Raw genomic sequence first — 14,007 nt, forward strand, 5'->3', positions numbered from 1 at the left:
ACCACTTATCTCTGCGTTGACATCAGTAAACAAAAGATTGACCTGCACATTTTCTATGTCACTGTACTTTGAATGCTTTCGTGTACACTGAATATTTTTGCGCTTTGGTCTATATGTTCCTGCAATAACCATTTGAATAACAGAGATAAAAAAGTGGTTTAAATAGTATTTAATAAGTAGTAGCTCTTTTACTAAGTCAGAAAGAGGAAGACAAATACCATATGATCTCACTTATCTGTGGAATCTACAATATGATACAAATGAACTTATTTACAAAACAGAAACAGACTCACAGGCATAGAAAACAAATTTATGGTTACCAAAGAGGACAGATTAAGAGTTTGGGATTAGCAGATACAAACTACTATATATAAAATAAACAACAAGGCCCTACTGTATAGCACAGGAACTGTATTCAATATCCTATAATAAACCACAATGGAAAAGAATATGAAAAAGAATATATATGTGTATGTGTATGTTTATATATGTGTGTGTATATATATAAATAACTGAATGTGCTGTACAACAGAAATTAAAACAACAGTGTAAATCAACTATACTTCAATAGAAAAATTTAGAAAAAAATGTTGTAGCTCTTTTAAATTTTTTTCATTCTTTAATCCCTTGTGTCAAGTGTTTATAAACACAGTCCAGATTATAATGCCAGAGTGAAATGAAATAAATTCCAAGTGGATAAATGCATAGGAAAAAGCTTTCAGAAAACTGACCCCACACACGTGGAGAGAGAGAGGAAAACCAAGAACGTGGAGTGACTGTTCGGTTTTTACTTTACATATTTCTGAATTGTTTTTTAAAGTATGTGTGTTTCTCTTGAAATTAAAATAAAAATTGACCTAAATCATAAATTAAGTGAGTTCTGTGGAGGACACAGAGACTGGCCAGAGAGGCCTGCTTTGTAAGGCTGGTGAGGATGGGTCTCCACCTGGGGCTCCCAGGCTGGGCTGTACGTGGACTGCTCTGGGGAGCCTGGCAGCTCGCCCATGTCCCTGAGGGGCAGGGTTAATTGGCTGGGGTGGTCCAGGCATCAAAATTCTAGAAGCTCCCCGAGGGGTTCGAACGTGCTCTACGCATGGGATTCTGATGTATCTTAGGAATGGACTCTGGCCAACTTCAGGAAGCCGCCTGGGGGTTCATACAGTTGATGAGATCTGGGCTCCGGGGCAGGGCTGTGGGATCCCCAGCAGAAGAGTCTGGTAGGCACGTGGCACTGACCAGCTCTTCCTCCATCCCCATCCAAGATTCAGAGCCCACAAGAGGGTTTCCGATGGGCCGGAGAGAGGGTCTGCCCCTTTCTTCCTCCCAGGGGCATGGTGGTCACCAGAGTGGCACCCCCACAGCACAGAGCTGGGGAGAGGTGTCTCCTCAGGAAATCCTGGTGTGTTGAGGAGGGGCAGAGGGGTCGTGGTCAGCCAGAACCCCACAGAGGTCCACTTCAGACCACCAGCTTAAAAGATGGGAGTGTTTCCGCAGTGAAACTGAAGGAGAGATGGGGCCTTGAGCGTGTACAGCGTTTGGTGGAGGGGCCGGAATGCATCATTGCGGCCGTTTCCCTGCTGCTTTTGCCACGGCGCAGTGTGTTTCCCGCACACCCACGGTGCACTCTTCACATCTTTCTGTTTAGAGGAGAACCACTAACTCTACTGATGAGGTGTCCCCAGGGGCCTCCTGGAAAAGGCCTGGGGCTGGTCGCCCCCTCACCTGGCCTCCACACCTGCCCCAGGACTGTGCAGCGGAGCTTCTCAGCCCCAGCTGCACATCAGAAACATCTGGGGAGCTTTAAACAATGCTAATAGCTAGGCCATCGCCACCTCGACCAGCTGGGGTACCACGAATATCCCGCCTTTTAGAGACACGGGAAGTGGGGCTCCAGGTGTAAGATCACAGCTCAGGGTCGCGAGGAGGGCAAATGCAGAGGCAGTGTCTCAACCTAAGCAGCTGGTTATTGAGTCCAAGCTTCAAATCCCTGCATCTTGTAGTCTCTCCCCTGCGTGCTGAATTGCACGGGGACTGAGCTGGAGGTTAATAACCAGATGACAACCGCAGCTTTTTCACAGCACAACCGAGATTTTAAAGGCAGCTTTCGAAATAAACAGACCAACAGTGTGGGGTGTTATGCCCTGCCCACCTGGCCCCCAGTAGGGCAGATGTGAAATTAGCAGCTGGAACGCTCTGTTTCTGAAGCCCAGGTTTAGACTTGGGGGGCTGCCGCCCACTGTGCAGTTAGCCAGTGCGCTGGGAGACCTCGGCCAGGTCTGAGTGCTGGAAACCTCTGGAAGGCTGTGACCTCATCTTCTGTTAGTTTCTGACTTCACCAAAGCTGGGTGCTTAGAACTAACTTGATAAACACTTGAATGAATGAATGAATGGCAGACAGATTTGTACGTTGCTTGTGAGCTCTCGGCCCAGCCGAGCACACCTTGTTGCATTCCATCTGCAGCGAGTACAAGTCTAGATACCTTCTAGGACTTGGGATTGTTTCCTTTGTTTTTAGTGCAGGTATTGGGAAGGATATCATTAAAGAAAAATGGGGGGAAAAAAAAACTGTGCTAACTCTGCCCTAGGTGAAACCCTTCATTGAAGAAGCCTGTGGGTCTGAGATGTGAAAGGCGTGGGCCCCAGGACTGGTAGCAGGCTTCTCTTGTTTCTTTTGATGTGGCCAAGAAGCTAACTTGGAACTTTTCCCCTCTATTTCACAGGTCACCGCCAAGACTGCCTTCCTATTTATTTTACCTCAGTATAATGTTAGCGTGCCTACAGCAGGTAAGAAAAGCATGGGTCTCTTTCCCAAGGCCTGTTCACCCTACAGTTCTTGGAAGACTTCCTTTTCCTGTGTACGTGTATGATCATTTTAGATATATAGGCTTAGCTTCCAACTCCCTGTTGCTGTGAAGATGCAGCTTCGGGCCACATGTAGCCTCCAGCCCAAGGCTCTGCAAGCTTTGGGTTCTCGGGTCCACCTCTAGGCACTGAGCATTGCTGGTGCCCTCCTGGTGAATGAAGGGGGAATGTTCTCCACTGAATCGAGCCCTCCCCTCCTCATCCTGCAGTGGAGAGGCGAGTTGTCTGGACTTGGAGGTCAGATTCCTTTCTTGGCCTGGCTCCACCAGCAGCTAGCTGAAGGGCGCAGGGGGCAAATCCCTTAACCCATGGCCTCTGCAGGATATGACCGGAGTCTTTCCCGGGCTCTCCTGCCCCTGCAGTCCCTGTAGCCAGGCTCCGGCGGAAGTCATACCTCTGGGGCACCCTACCCAGTCCTTCACTAGAATCAAAGCAAGGGACGCTGGCAGGAGAGGGAGAAGACTCCACGCTTGTGAAGGAAGAGACAGGAAACGCCATGGCCAGTGCCGTAGTCAGGAGACAAGGCAACAGCAGCTCATCTCAGGCGCACGCCAGCGTGGCGGGCACACGGACTGTCTTGTTCAATGCTGTGCGGTCCAGGGTCAAATTCAGCCTTCTCTACTCCTGTCTCTTGAAAATCCCAATAACTAGGACACCTCTAGACCCAGCTGTACTTATGATTTATGGATTTAAATTTTTTAAAAAGTTTTTTTGGTTTTTAAAAAAATTGGGGTAAAATACACATATCATTTACCATCTTAGTCATTTTTAAGCGTCCAGTTCAGTGGTATGAAGTGCCTTCACGGTATGGGGCTGCTGTTACCACCGCGCATCTCTGGAACTGCTTTCATCTTGCAAAACTGAACTCTGTGCCTCTTAAACAATAACCCCCCATGCCTGCTTCCCCCAACCCCCAGCAACTACCATTCTACTTTGTCTCTATTAATTTGACTCTTTCTAGAGCCTCATATAAGTGGAATCACATAGTATTTGTCCTTTTGTGACTGGTTACAATGTATTTTTAAATAAACATTTTCCAAAGTACATTTATGACTCTCACAGGAAATGTATAAAATACAGGTAAACATGAGAAAATAAAAATCACACATTGTCCCACCACCCAAAAACTACAGTTAGCATTTTGGAGTCTTAACTCATAACCCACTTTTTTTGCTGTTAGCATATGGTGAACCTTTTTTCCATGTCATTCATTAGCCTTCCATTCAATAAGACATTCTGAAAAGCTACAAAGCTATTTATTCAATCCCATATTTAAGTTTCTAGCTTTTATAGTGCTACAGTAAACATTCTTGTGACTTCCTGCATTCATAATTAATTTTTAGGATAAATTCCTATTACTGGAATTTCTGGGTCAAGTAGTAGGTACATTTTACAGGTTTTATACATGTATTGCCAAAATACCCTCGGTCATCTAACTCTTAAGACATGTTTTTCTTTTTTTTTTTGTAAATATAAAATGCATAGGCTTTTTTTTTTTTAATGTCAGAATACCGATGTGTTAATTTATAAAGAGATATCCACCTATCAAAGGTTGTGCCCTATTTTCATTACATTTCTGCCCGAAGTCAATTTAGGGGGGATGCCAGATCATAGCTCAGCAGTGCCTTGTTAATTACTGGGAGAAAGTATTGCCCTGGGGACCACTGCAGTTGAAGTGTGTGTGAGCAGGACATGACTTTATTGTAGGAAGGATCTGTTTGTAAAGCCAGATCGTGATCAGAGGGTTGATTTTAGGAGACAACGGATATCCTAAAAACTTCCCTCTCACAGCAAGGGTGAGAAGCAAAGGCTTCATGTCCCGGAGCTGAACCCAGAGCTTCTGAGCAGGAAGAGCGTTCCCCCGAGTTCCTATCATGCCCTCAATTTGTTTGTTTTAACTAATTAATTAATTGGTTAATTCAGACAAATATTTGTGTGCCTGCCGTGTGCCAGGCCTGGACTAGAAAGTAATTTATGAAACACGTCTGATCTCTGACTCACGGAACTTACCGTTTATTAGGAGGGGAATAGATAATAACACAGCACACAATAAGTAATTATAGTCGTGATAAGGATGGTGAAGGAAATATACAAAGTTGTGTGATAAGGAAAAATCAAAAGGTGTTGACCGGATGTTTCTGGGAAGCTGCCCTTTGAACCGAGCGTGTGTGCGGGTGGTGTCGGGGGTTTAGGGAGGGAGTCTGGGCAGAAGGAAGAACATTCCAGGCGTAGGAATCAGTATGTTCAGAGGCCTCGTGAGGCACAGACACCTTAGCGTGTTCTAGTCACTGACCAGAGGCCAGTGTGACGGGAGCCTGCGAGGTCTGGCATTTTTCCAGGGTGGGGCCCTGCAGTTCTGCCCCTGGAATCCTCCTCCAGGCCAGAACGAGGCCTGGGTAGAGGAGAGAGGACATAAGATCCACACTGGAAGAGATGATCAGGTATTGCTAGAGAGGCTGGCTTTTGTTTAAATCTTGCCATTGGGGGCTGTTCAGAATAGGACAAGCAAATCATCCAGAGAGACGATGCGATCAGGGTAGCCTGCTTAACTTTGTTTTGAGCTCCTTGGTCCCAACCCAGCGTGGCGATGTTGGGTTTGTAAGTTGCAGAGGAGGGCAGACTTCTCATGGGAAAGAAGACATTCATGACCGAGGCCTATTGAGGTTGTGAATTTAAAACCCGCCCCCTCAAATCTCTTTAAGGTTGCAGGTGCTTGCGGGTGGGCCCTATTTGTATCACCAGGGACAATTCTGATTTCTCAGGTTTCTTCTTTAAGTAACTTGTTCAACTCAGTGTTTAAAATGTGAATTTTAAGAGAGCAGTGATGGGTTTTATACAAAGTGGTTTACATTTCTAAATCCCTCGTCCTCCCTCGGCAAAGGTTTTTTCCAAGTTCTACAGAAAACAGCCAGTGGGAACACGTATGAGTTTTCTTGCCTGTTTCCTCTCCTCCCTCTTCTCTCCTCCCTTCTTCCCAGCTCCCAGCATGTGTTTATAGGCCAGCAGTGACAAACATACCACCAGCCGAGTGGCTTAAACAACAGCAATGTAACATATTGTACAAGTCTAAGATCAAGATGTCAGCAGCACCATGCTTCCTGGCCTGTGGCTGTGGGACCCGTCTTTACTCTGTGTCCGTGGCAGTCTCCGCGTCCAATTTCCCCTTTCTGTAAGGACATCATATTGGATTAGGACCCATTCTACTCCACTGTGGCCTCATCTTAACTATTTACATCTGCAATAACCCTAAATCCAAATAAGCACCCATTCTGAGGTGCTGGGGGTTAGGACTTCATAGGAATTTTGTGGAGTTCAACTCATAATACTGGCTATAAATATAGGATTCTGTCACATTAGAATAAACTAGTTAAGAAGGTTAAGCTCCATTTAGAGAGACGAACTTGAAGAGGGGATGGGCACAGTCATTGCAGTCAGAAGTTGTGCATCGCGGGGGAGTGCTGGCGTCCTTGGGGTTTTCTTTAAGGTCAACAGCAATGCAGCAGGACATGTTCTTGTCACCACATCCCTTCTCTCCTCATTCCCACCTGTTAGGGTTGCCAGACTTAGCAAATAAAAATCCAAGACCACCCATTAAATTGGCATTTCAGATAAACAACAAGTACTTTTTTTAGTGTAAGTATATCTAAAAGTATCTGTGGGACAAAATTATACGAGAGAAGTATTCTTTGTTTATCTGGAATTCAAGTTTAACTGACCGTCCTATATTTTATCTGCAACAATACACCCAGCCCAGCTCTGGCAAGGAATAAAATGTCATGTGTCTGGTCTTACCATTAGACACCCTGAGTCTTTCTGATTCAAATACCAGAGAGTATCTGGTATTACGGCCAGAAGTATATAGACTGTAAAAGGTCAGCAAAGAATAGACGCTTGAGTCTTCCCATAGACAGACAAACTCAGGCCTGCTGGCTCCCCTTCTGATATAGAACAGGTGACCCCAGACAGGCTAAAATGTACCAGGTTCTGTTGAGTTGTGCCGGAGTGTGCTGAGTTGCCTTGGGCAAACCACGTGGCGTCTGGGTCTCCATTCCCATCTGTCAGAGCGAGGGTGATGGTCACCATCTCAACTCCAGCGATTCCCGAAGACAGGAATCCAGGAGGCACTTGCTACTCAGATTGTCCACAGACCCGAACCACCTGGGAACTTGTTAGAAACACAGACTCCAGGCCCCACCGCAGACCTTCTGCACTGGAACCTTCCTGTTAACGAGATCCCCAGGCATCTGAAGTGCTGCTCTTAGTGCCCTGGGTGAAAAGCTCTAAGTAGACTTGCAGATGATCCTGTGCTTCCAACCCTGAAGGTAAGAGAGGGAAGCCCACTAAATCCAGTAACTCATTTGCATCTTTCTGTTCTCATCCAATTTTGGTTTTTCTGTAACTGTTTAGTCTTGGAGCGGGGGAGGAGGGCACTGTCATTGGGTGGATTTGGTTTCTAGTCGGGGCTTCTGCTCCCTAGAAGTCATGGGCACCTAGGAGTTCCTGGGCACCTAGAGTGAGGAGGCTGGGCGGGAGGGGCCTTTTCGAGAGAAGGGCTGGTTTGACAGTAAGCAAACGGGACAAGGACCCATCTCCTGGCTCTATTGGTCCTGGTGGTTGCTGTGTAGCATTTAGCAGCTGGAGATGCAAAGCCCGGGGCCCTCCCACACCACCGTGTGGCCCTTGCTCTCGCAGCCCTTCCAGGATAAGACACACAGCCCCATCCAAACAACCTCAGACAGATGGTTTTAAAGCCTCATTCAGCCGAAGGCCTTTGTCCAGGGCTCAGGGTGTGTTTTGTTCCCTTGCTAGCCGGTAGGAGTTAGTCTTGTCTTGTGCTTGTGTCATGAACTCGGAAGATTGGCATCACATATCAAACCGAGCCCCTGTTTGTAAGATGAGCTCGTGGGGGACAAAAAAGCAAGAGACAGGTGGGTGACAGGGGCTCTGGAGTTGGAAACCTGACTTGATTACAGACAAAAGCTGCCCAGCCCGGACCTGTGGTCTGTCCAGCTGCAGGAGACTTGAAACTCATGGAGCCTGGCCTTGTCCTTTTACACCAAGGGAGACAGTTGCTGGACATTCTCAAGATATACCAGTAAGGGCAGAGGAGGGGCCAGGCTGCTCAGATCCCATGCAGCACCAGGGCCCAGGGAAGCTGTGAGAAGGTTGGGTTGCCAAACGGGGTGGTGGGCATGGCCCGGAAACCCAGCAAGGAAAGCAGAGACCTGGCTCCATCCTGGTCCCTTGGGCCAAACAAGATCCCCTTTGACCCTAAGGTCCTGTCTATATGAATAAGAGAAAATAAACCAGAGTCTTCACTGCCCTCGCTGGATTGGTTGGCATCTGAAGAAGAGTGGGAGCTTATAGCTAGCCCTGGACTTGATCTTTTACTTTTTCAGTAAACAGAAACTACTTATTAAACTTTATCAGTCTGTTCAGGCTGCTATAACAAAACCGTGCAGACTGGGTGGCTTATAAACAACAGAAATTTACTTCTCACAGTCCTGGAAGTCTGAGATCAGGGTGCAGCCTTGTCAGGTGAGGACCCTCTTGCAGGTCATGGACTTCTTGCTGTGTCCTCATGTGGTGGGAGGGGGCTCTGTGGAGCCTCTTTTATAAGGGCACTAATTCCATTCATGAGGGCTCCATCCTCATGGCTTAAACACCTCCCCAGAGGCCCCACCCACTAATACAGTCACCTTTGGGGGCTAGGATTCCAGCATGTGAACTTTGGGGGGGACACAAACATTCAGACCATAGCACTTATTATTTAAGCATAACAATTGTGCAGAAAAGTGGATGAACTGTAAGAGGTCAGCTCTAGGTAACAGCACCTTGGAAGTATGTCCCCTTCCCACCTAGACCTGGCTTTTGTCCGATCCCCTGTTATAGCCTGGAGAATTTATCCTATGTGGAGCTTCTAGAGGTTTAAGCCAGAACCACTGAGATGAGTTGCTGGGCTAACTGTTAAACAGCCTGAAGCTGACCAAGCCGGTAGCGTCTCTGAACGGCCGCCTCCCCTCCCCAACCCTCCCATTTCTTCTGATCAAATCTTTGCTTCTGTCTAGCCAGGATCATTTCTTTTTTCTTAGTTGTTCTTACTGAAATAGTTTTTGTCCTTAATTTAACAATGAACTTGTTGGCATTATTTTTATCCAAGTTAAAAAAAAAAAAAAAAAAAAAGGCTGTGATTTTAGACATTTTTTGGTATGTGATCTTGAGGAGTTTCCTCTTTATGGCTCTCAGGGAATTAAAAAAAGTTCACACCTTCTCTCTCTGTAGGTGTTCTTCACATGCTGCATGTTGTCTGCTCAGGCTGGTTGTAAGTAGAAGCCTCAGATGTGTTAAACAGCGGTGGGGCCGAGGGTGGGCCTGGCATCAGGAGTTATTGAGATATTGTTTTCTTGAAGGCCACAGGCAGGGTTATATAGCCTTAGAAAAGGGAATGGTACATCAGGAAAACTACATAGAGGCTGGGCACTTTGGTTTCCATATTCTCTTCAATGCATCTCTCATTTTTGCTACATTTTTATATTATAAAAAATATCCTTGTCTTCCTACCTTCTATAAAGCTGGAGAAAATATATGACAAATCATGCAATCTGGGGTTAAGATGGTAACTCTGAAGATTCTTTCATTCTCTGGGCAGCCTCGGAGGGAGAGAGGGAGGGAGTGTGTGTACAGACTGGGTGGTTTACACAATAGTAAAGCACACATATTCTTAAGGGCACAGTGTGATGAATTTTTACATCTGCGGGCACCATGCAGTCATCCCACAGGTCACGAGACAGCCCTCCCAGCTTCCTGGGGTCCCTCCCAAAAGCAACCGCTCTTTTCCTTTTGTGTTTCCTGATTAGGTTTACCTGCTCTCGCCCTTCATTTCTCCCTGATTTTTAAAAATGGCTCAACAGTTTGTATCAGTGCATTTCAGCATGTCAGGATCCCCTGGGGACACTAAGTACGGATCCCTGGTCCAAGGCCAAGTTTCTGATTCACTGGTCCTGGGGTGGACCTGCAGCAGCGTGCACCCCTGGGCTCTCCGGGGAGGCTGGCACCGTCGTCCACAGCCACAGCTTGTTACAACTGTGTCATAAGCCCCGGTGTTATAACTCTGGTCTGTTTACCCAGTCCCCCGTAGATGAAAACTGCTTGGGTTGTTTCCATTAGTTTATTGTTGAAAACTGGGCTGCAGTGTACAACCTTGTGCACGTGTCATTTTGAACCTGGTAGGTACAGCTAGCTGTACGACAAATTCCCAGAAGTGGAGTTGCCGCATCCAAGGGCTGATGTGTTTGTAATCTCGATGAAAATTGCCAAATTGCCCTTCTGAAGAGGTGGTCCATTTTGCATCCCACCAGCAATGTGAGAGAGAGCCTGTATCCCCACAGCCTCAGCAAGAGTGTACCTCGAGCTTTGGATTTCTGGCAATCTGATAGGGATAAAATGGTATCTCATTGTAGTTGTAGTTCATTTCTCTTCCCTGTGAGGTTTAGCATCCTTTTAAATGTGTAAGGGCCATCTCTGTTTCTTTTCTCTGTGAATTCTCTGTTCATACCCTTTGCCCATTCTTCTCTTGGGTCTGTTATCTTTTCATCCTTAAGTTTTAGGAACTCTTCATACATTAGCAAGATTAGCCTTTGTTTATGATTTGAATTATATTTTCCCCTTGGTCGTCATTTGCCTTTTGATTTTGCTTATGGTATAATTTTTCATATCTACGTTCTGGATTTATATATATTGTAAAAGATTCAAACGGATGGGAAAAGAGAGTTGGCCACAAGCACAGAAACCCACAGAAAGTAGCATTTATAAATCCAGGTTTGCAGGGATTAGGAAGGAAGCTGGGAGAGAAAGAGGCACCCAGGTTGTGCAGTAATGCTCTGTAAGCAACCAGGTTTTCAGACAAAGGCAGAAGCCTTGTTGGCAGGTAACTGGACTTTAAGGGGACGTAAAGAGCAGATGGGGTGTCAGCCACAGGTGGCCACCAGCCAGCTCAGGTTCCAGGGAGGAGGTCAGAGATGGCACAGCTGTATCCGGACAAGATGGGACCTGTGAAGGCAGGCGAGAGAAGCTGCTTACAGGTGACACCAGGGGAAACAGGAAAATGTCTATTAGTCATAGGAAGCAAAACAGGAGACCAGTAAGAGTCATGCTTTCGAAAGGGCCAGCTCCACCTGTGGTTGTCAGGACAGCCAGGTTCTATTGATCACATCGACTCTCTTTTTAAACTGTGATCAGAGATAAAGCAAGTGTCACTTTTTTGACAGGACACAGGATAACTCATCCACAGAGGGGAGGGTCGTTATTGAAGGTGCTTCTTCCAGGACGAGGTTAACTCTTCCAGGGGATGTACTGACCTACTCCACGGCAGTGCGTAGGAAGAGGACTCACAGAATATGGCTGTTGGGAGGTGTCGGGTCATCTGGGCTGGGGATTGCAAATTGGTGGCCTGTGGTCAGAGCTGGCTTGTATGTGTATTTTCTTTGGCCAGTTTGGTGTTGGCCCATAAAGTGTTTTTACAATTTTGGAATTAGTCACCAGCATTTTAAAATCAGATGATTTCACGTAGGGATCTCTCTTTTCGCTTTTGAAATATGGGGCCGCACCCCTCCCGCAGCCTTCCCCACGCCTTCCTTCACTCCTTGGGACACACACCCGGCACACTTTGGCACAGTCACCACTCCTCTCTAATGGGTTCCTCACGCTGAGACTGCCTGGCAGCCACCATGTATCCCAGTTTGAATTGTTGTTTTTCTTTTAGTAAGGTTAAAAGGGAAGTGGATCTTAAACTTGTTTCTCTCTCAAAGCGGAAATGTGAAAGGCAGACCAGGAGGGCCCTACAGCTAAGGGAAGGTGGTGGGGGGCATATCGTGGCACTGAAGACTGTTCCCTGTTTAGTGCAGCGGCTTCTGTGTTGAAAGGATTTATCTTAAGATGCTCAGACCATTTGCTCATTGCATTTCCCCACCTGGTCCCTGCAGGCGTTTTGCTGTGACTCAAGGCCAGAATCACCTCTCTGATCTAAGAGCTCAGAGATGTGCTGAGATATACTCTCCTAAAAAATCACAGTAGCCAACTGCCAGGCCATCGCGGTTCTTTTTGAGAGCTCGTGCAAGATAGGGGCATTGCTTAAATGGTCGGAGCTCTACCTTGGGGAGTGAGAGGATTTTTATAAGAATTAGCAAGCCGCTAAACATTTGAAAAGAAAAACAAATCGAAAATATCCCCTTGTTTATAGCCTCCTGCAGAAACACAAAGTTCCAACCTCCGTAGCTCGGCGGCAAGCAGAAGCGGCCAAATCCTTTCCTGCCCTAATCAGAAACAAGCAGGTCGCAGATAAGGGGAAAGCAGCAGAGACAATTTGTGTGAATCAGAGCACAGCTTGTGAGTATTTGGATATGCTGCTGCTGATTCTGTTGTCGGAGGAAGAGATCAAAGGAGCAGCTTCTTACCAGTAAGCCTGTAGGGCTGGAGGCTGGGAGGGGTATGAGGTGGCCGGGCTGGGCCGCTGGACACTGGGAGACCTGAGACATGGCCCCATCCTTTTACCCTGCGGACCCTATTTCTTCATCCAGTCTGCCCACCCCATGGTTACAAGATGAAACAAGATAGCACGTTGGAGCATTCTGAAAACCATGGGGGCTGCAGAGGACAGACAGATTCCAGAGGGAACCCGAGGATCATTCGTCACGGCCAGTCCGCCAGCTGGTCCTTTTGATTCCGTCACCCACATCTCTCCAGCTTTGTCTTCTCCACCATCCTGCCACCATCCAAGTGCAGGGCACCCCCGGCCTTGGGTTCCCGTGGGTTCCTCCTGACTGCTCTCTCAGCCCCATTCTGGCCCCCTAACCCATCCATCTCATCTGGCTGGAAAAGTGATCTTGATAAATGTATCTGTGACTCAGTCCTTCAGAACCCTCCCTTGCCTTTGGAAGCATGTCTTGACATGACCTGTCAGGTGGGCCCCCGTGGCATGGCTTTCCCACCCCTGCTCTGCAGGTCACTCAGTCTTCTGTCCACCAGGATCTTCCTGGGCACCTCCGCCCAGACTGCTCTGCCCTCACCAGCTCTCTGACCCTCACACCTTAGTGACCCCTCCTCCCCCAGGGCCCTGCCCCTCATCATTTCCTGCCCACGTCATAGCACTGATCACACCCGAGTGCTGGTGTTTTTTTTAATTGTAGTGAAATACACACACCATGAAGTGTACCATCTTAATCATTTCTGAGTGTACAGTTCAGTGGTGTTAAGTACATTCACACTGTTGTGCAATCCCCAGAACTCTTCATCTTGCAAAACCGAAACTGTATCCATGAAACAGCAACTCCCCATCCCCCCTGCCGGCAGCCCCTTGGCAACCACCGTTCTTTCTGTCTCTATGAATTTTCCTTCCCTGGGAACCTCCTGTGATGGAATCACACAGTGTTCGTTCGTCTTTTAGTGACTGGCCTAGTTCACTTATCATTCTGTCCTCCAGGTTCACCTCTGTGTAGCATGGGACAGGATTTCCTTCCTCTTTAAGGCTGAATAATGTTCTGTCGTACGTTTAGGCCGTACCTTGTTTTTCCATTCGTCTGTTGATGGACACTTGGGTTGTTTCTCCCTTTGGCTGTTGTGAACTGTGCTGTGAACATGGGTTTACAGATATTTCATCCAGATCCTGCTTCCCATTCTTTTGAGTCTGTATCCAGAGTGGAATTGCTGGATCACCTGGTAGTTCTAGTTTTAATTTTCTAAGGACCCATCATACTGTTTCTGATAGTGACTGTGCCACTTTATGTTCTCACAGGCAGTGCACAAACGTGGTTCCAGTTTGTCCACACCGTCACCAACAGTTGTCTTTTCTTTTTTAAACTGTGGCCATTCGAAGGGCTTCGAGGTAGTGTCTCGTTGTGGCTTTGACTTGCATTTCTCTAATGATAGTGATGTTGAGCATCTCTTCATGTACATGTTGACCATTTGTCCGTCTTCTCTGGAGACTTGTCTATTCAGGTCCTTTGCCCATGTTTTTAAAAAACATTTTTTCTTTTCCATTATGGTTTATCACAGGATATTGAATATAGTTCCCTGTGCTCTACAGTAGGACCTTGCTGTTTATCTAGTTTATGTGTAGTGGTTTGTATCTGCTAATCCCAAACTCCTGCC

The 14,007-nt window shown here is 46.9% G+C and overlaps 1 protein-coding gene across 3 annotated transcripts in view; it reads left to right on the forward strand.

Annotated features, from left to right (window-relative positions):
• TRAM2 (translocation associated membrane protein 2) overlaps positions 1 to 14,007 on the forward strand; it is a 111,999-nt gene that overhangs the window by 36,057 nt on the left and 61,935 nt on the right. For all 3 annotated transcript variants that reach the window (XR_009047961.1, XR_009047960.1, XM_057698616.1), the window contains exon 2: positions 2,721 to 2,784. Coding sequence is in view for 1 of the 3 variants with exons in the window: in XM_057698616.1 (XP_057554599.1) it covers positions 2,721 to 2,784 (64 nt within the window). In the remaining 2 variants the exon portion in view is untranslated. The remainder of the gene's footprint in view (positions 1 to 2,720; positions 2,785 to 14,007) is intronic.

Source organism: Hippopotamus amphibius, chromosome 11, assembly GCF_030028045.1.
Source record: "Hippopotamus amphibius kiboko isolate mHipAmp2 chromosome 11, mHipAmp2.hap2, whole genome shotgun sequence".
NCBI lineage: Eukaryota > Metazoa > Chordata > Mammalia > Artiodactyla > Hippopotamidae > Hippopotamus > Hippopotamus amphibius.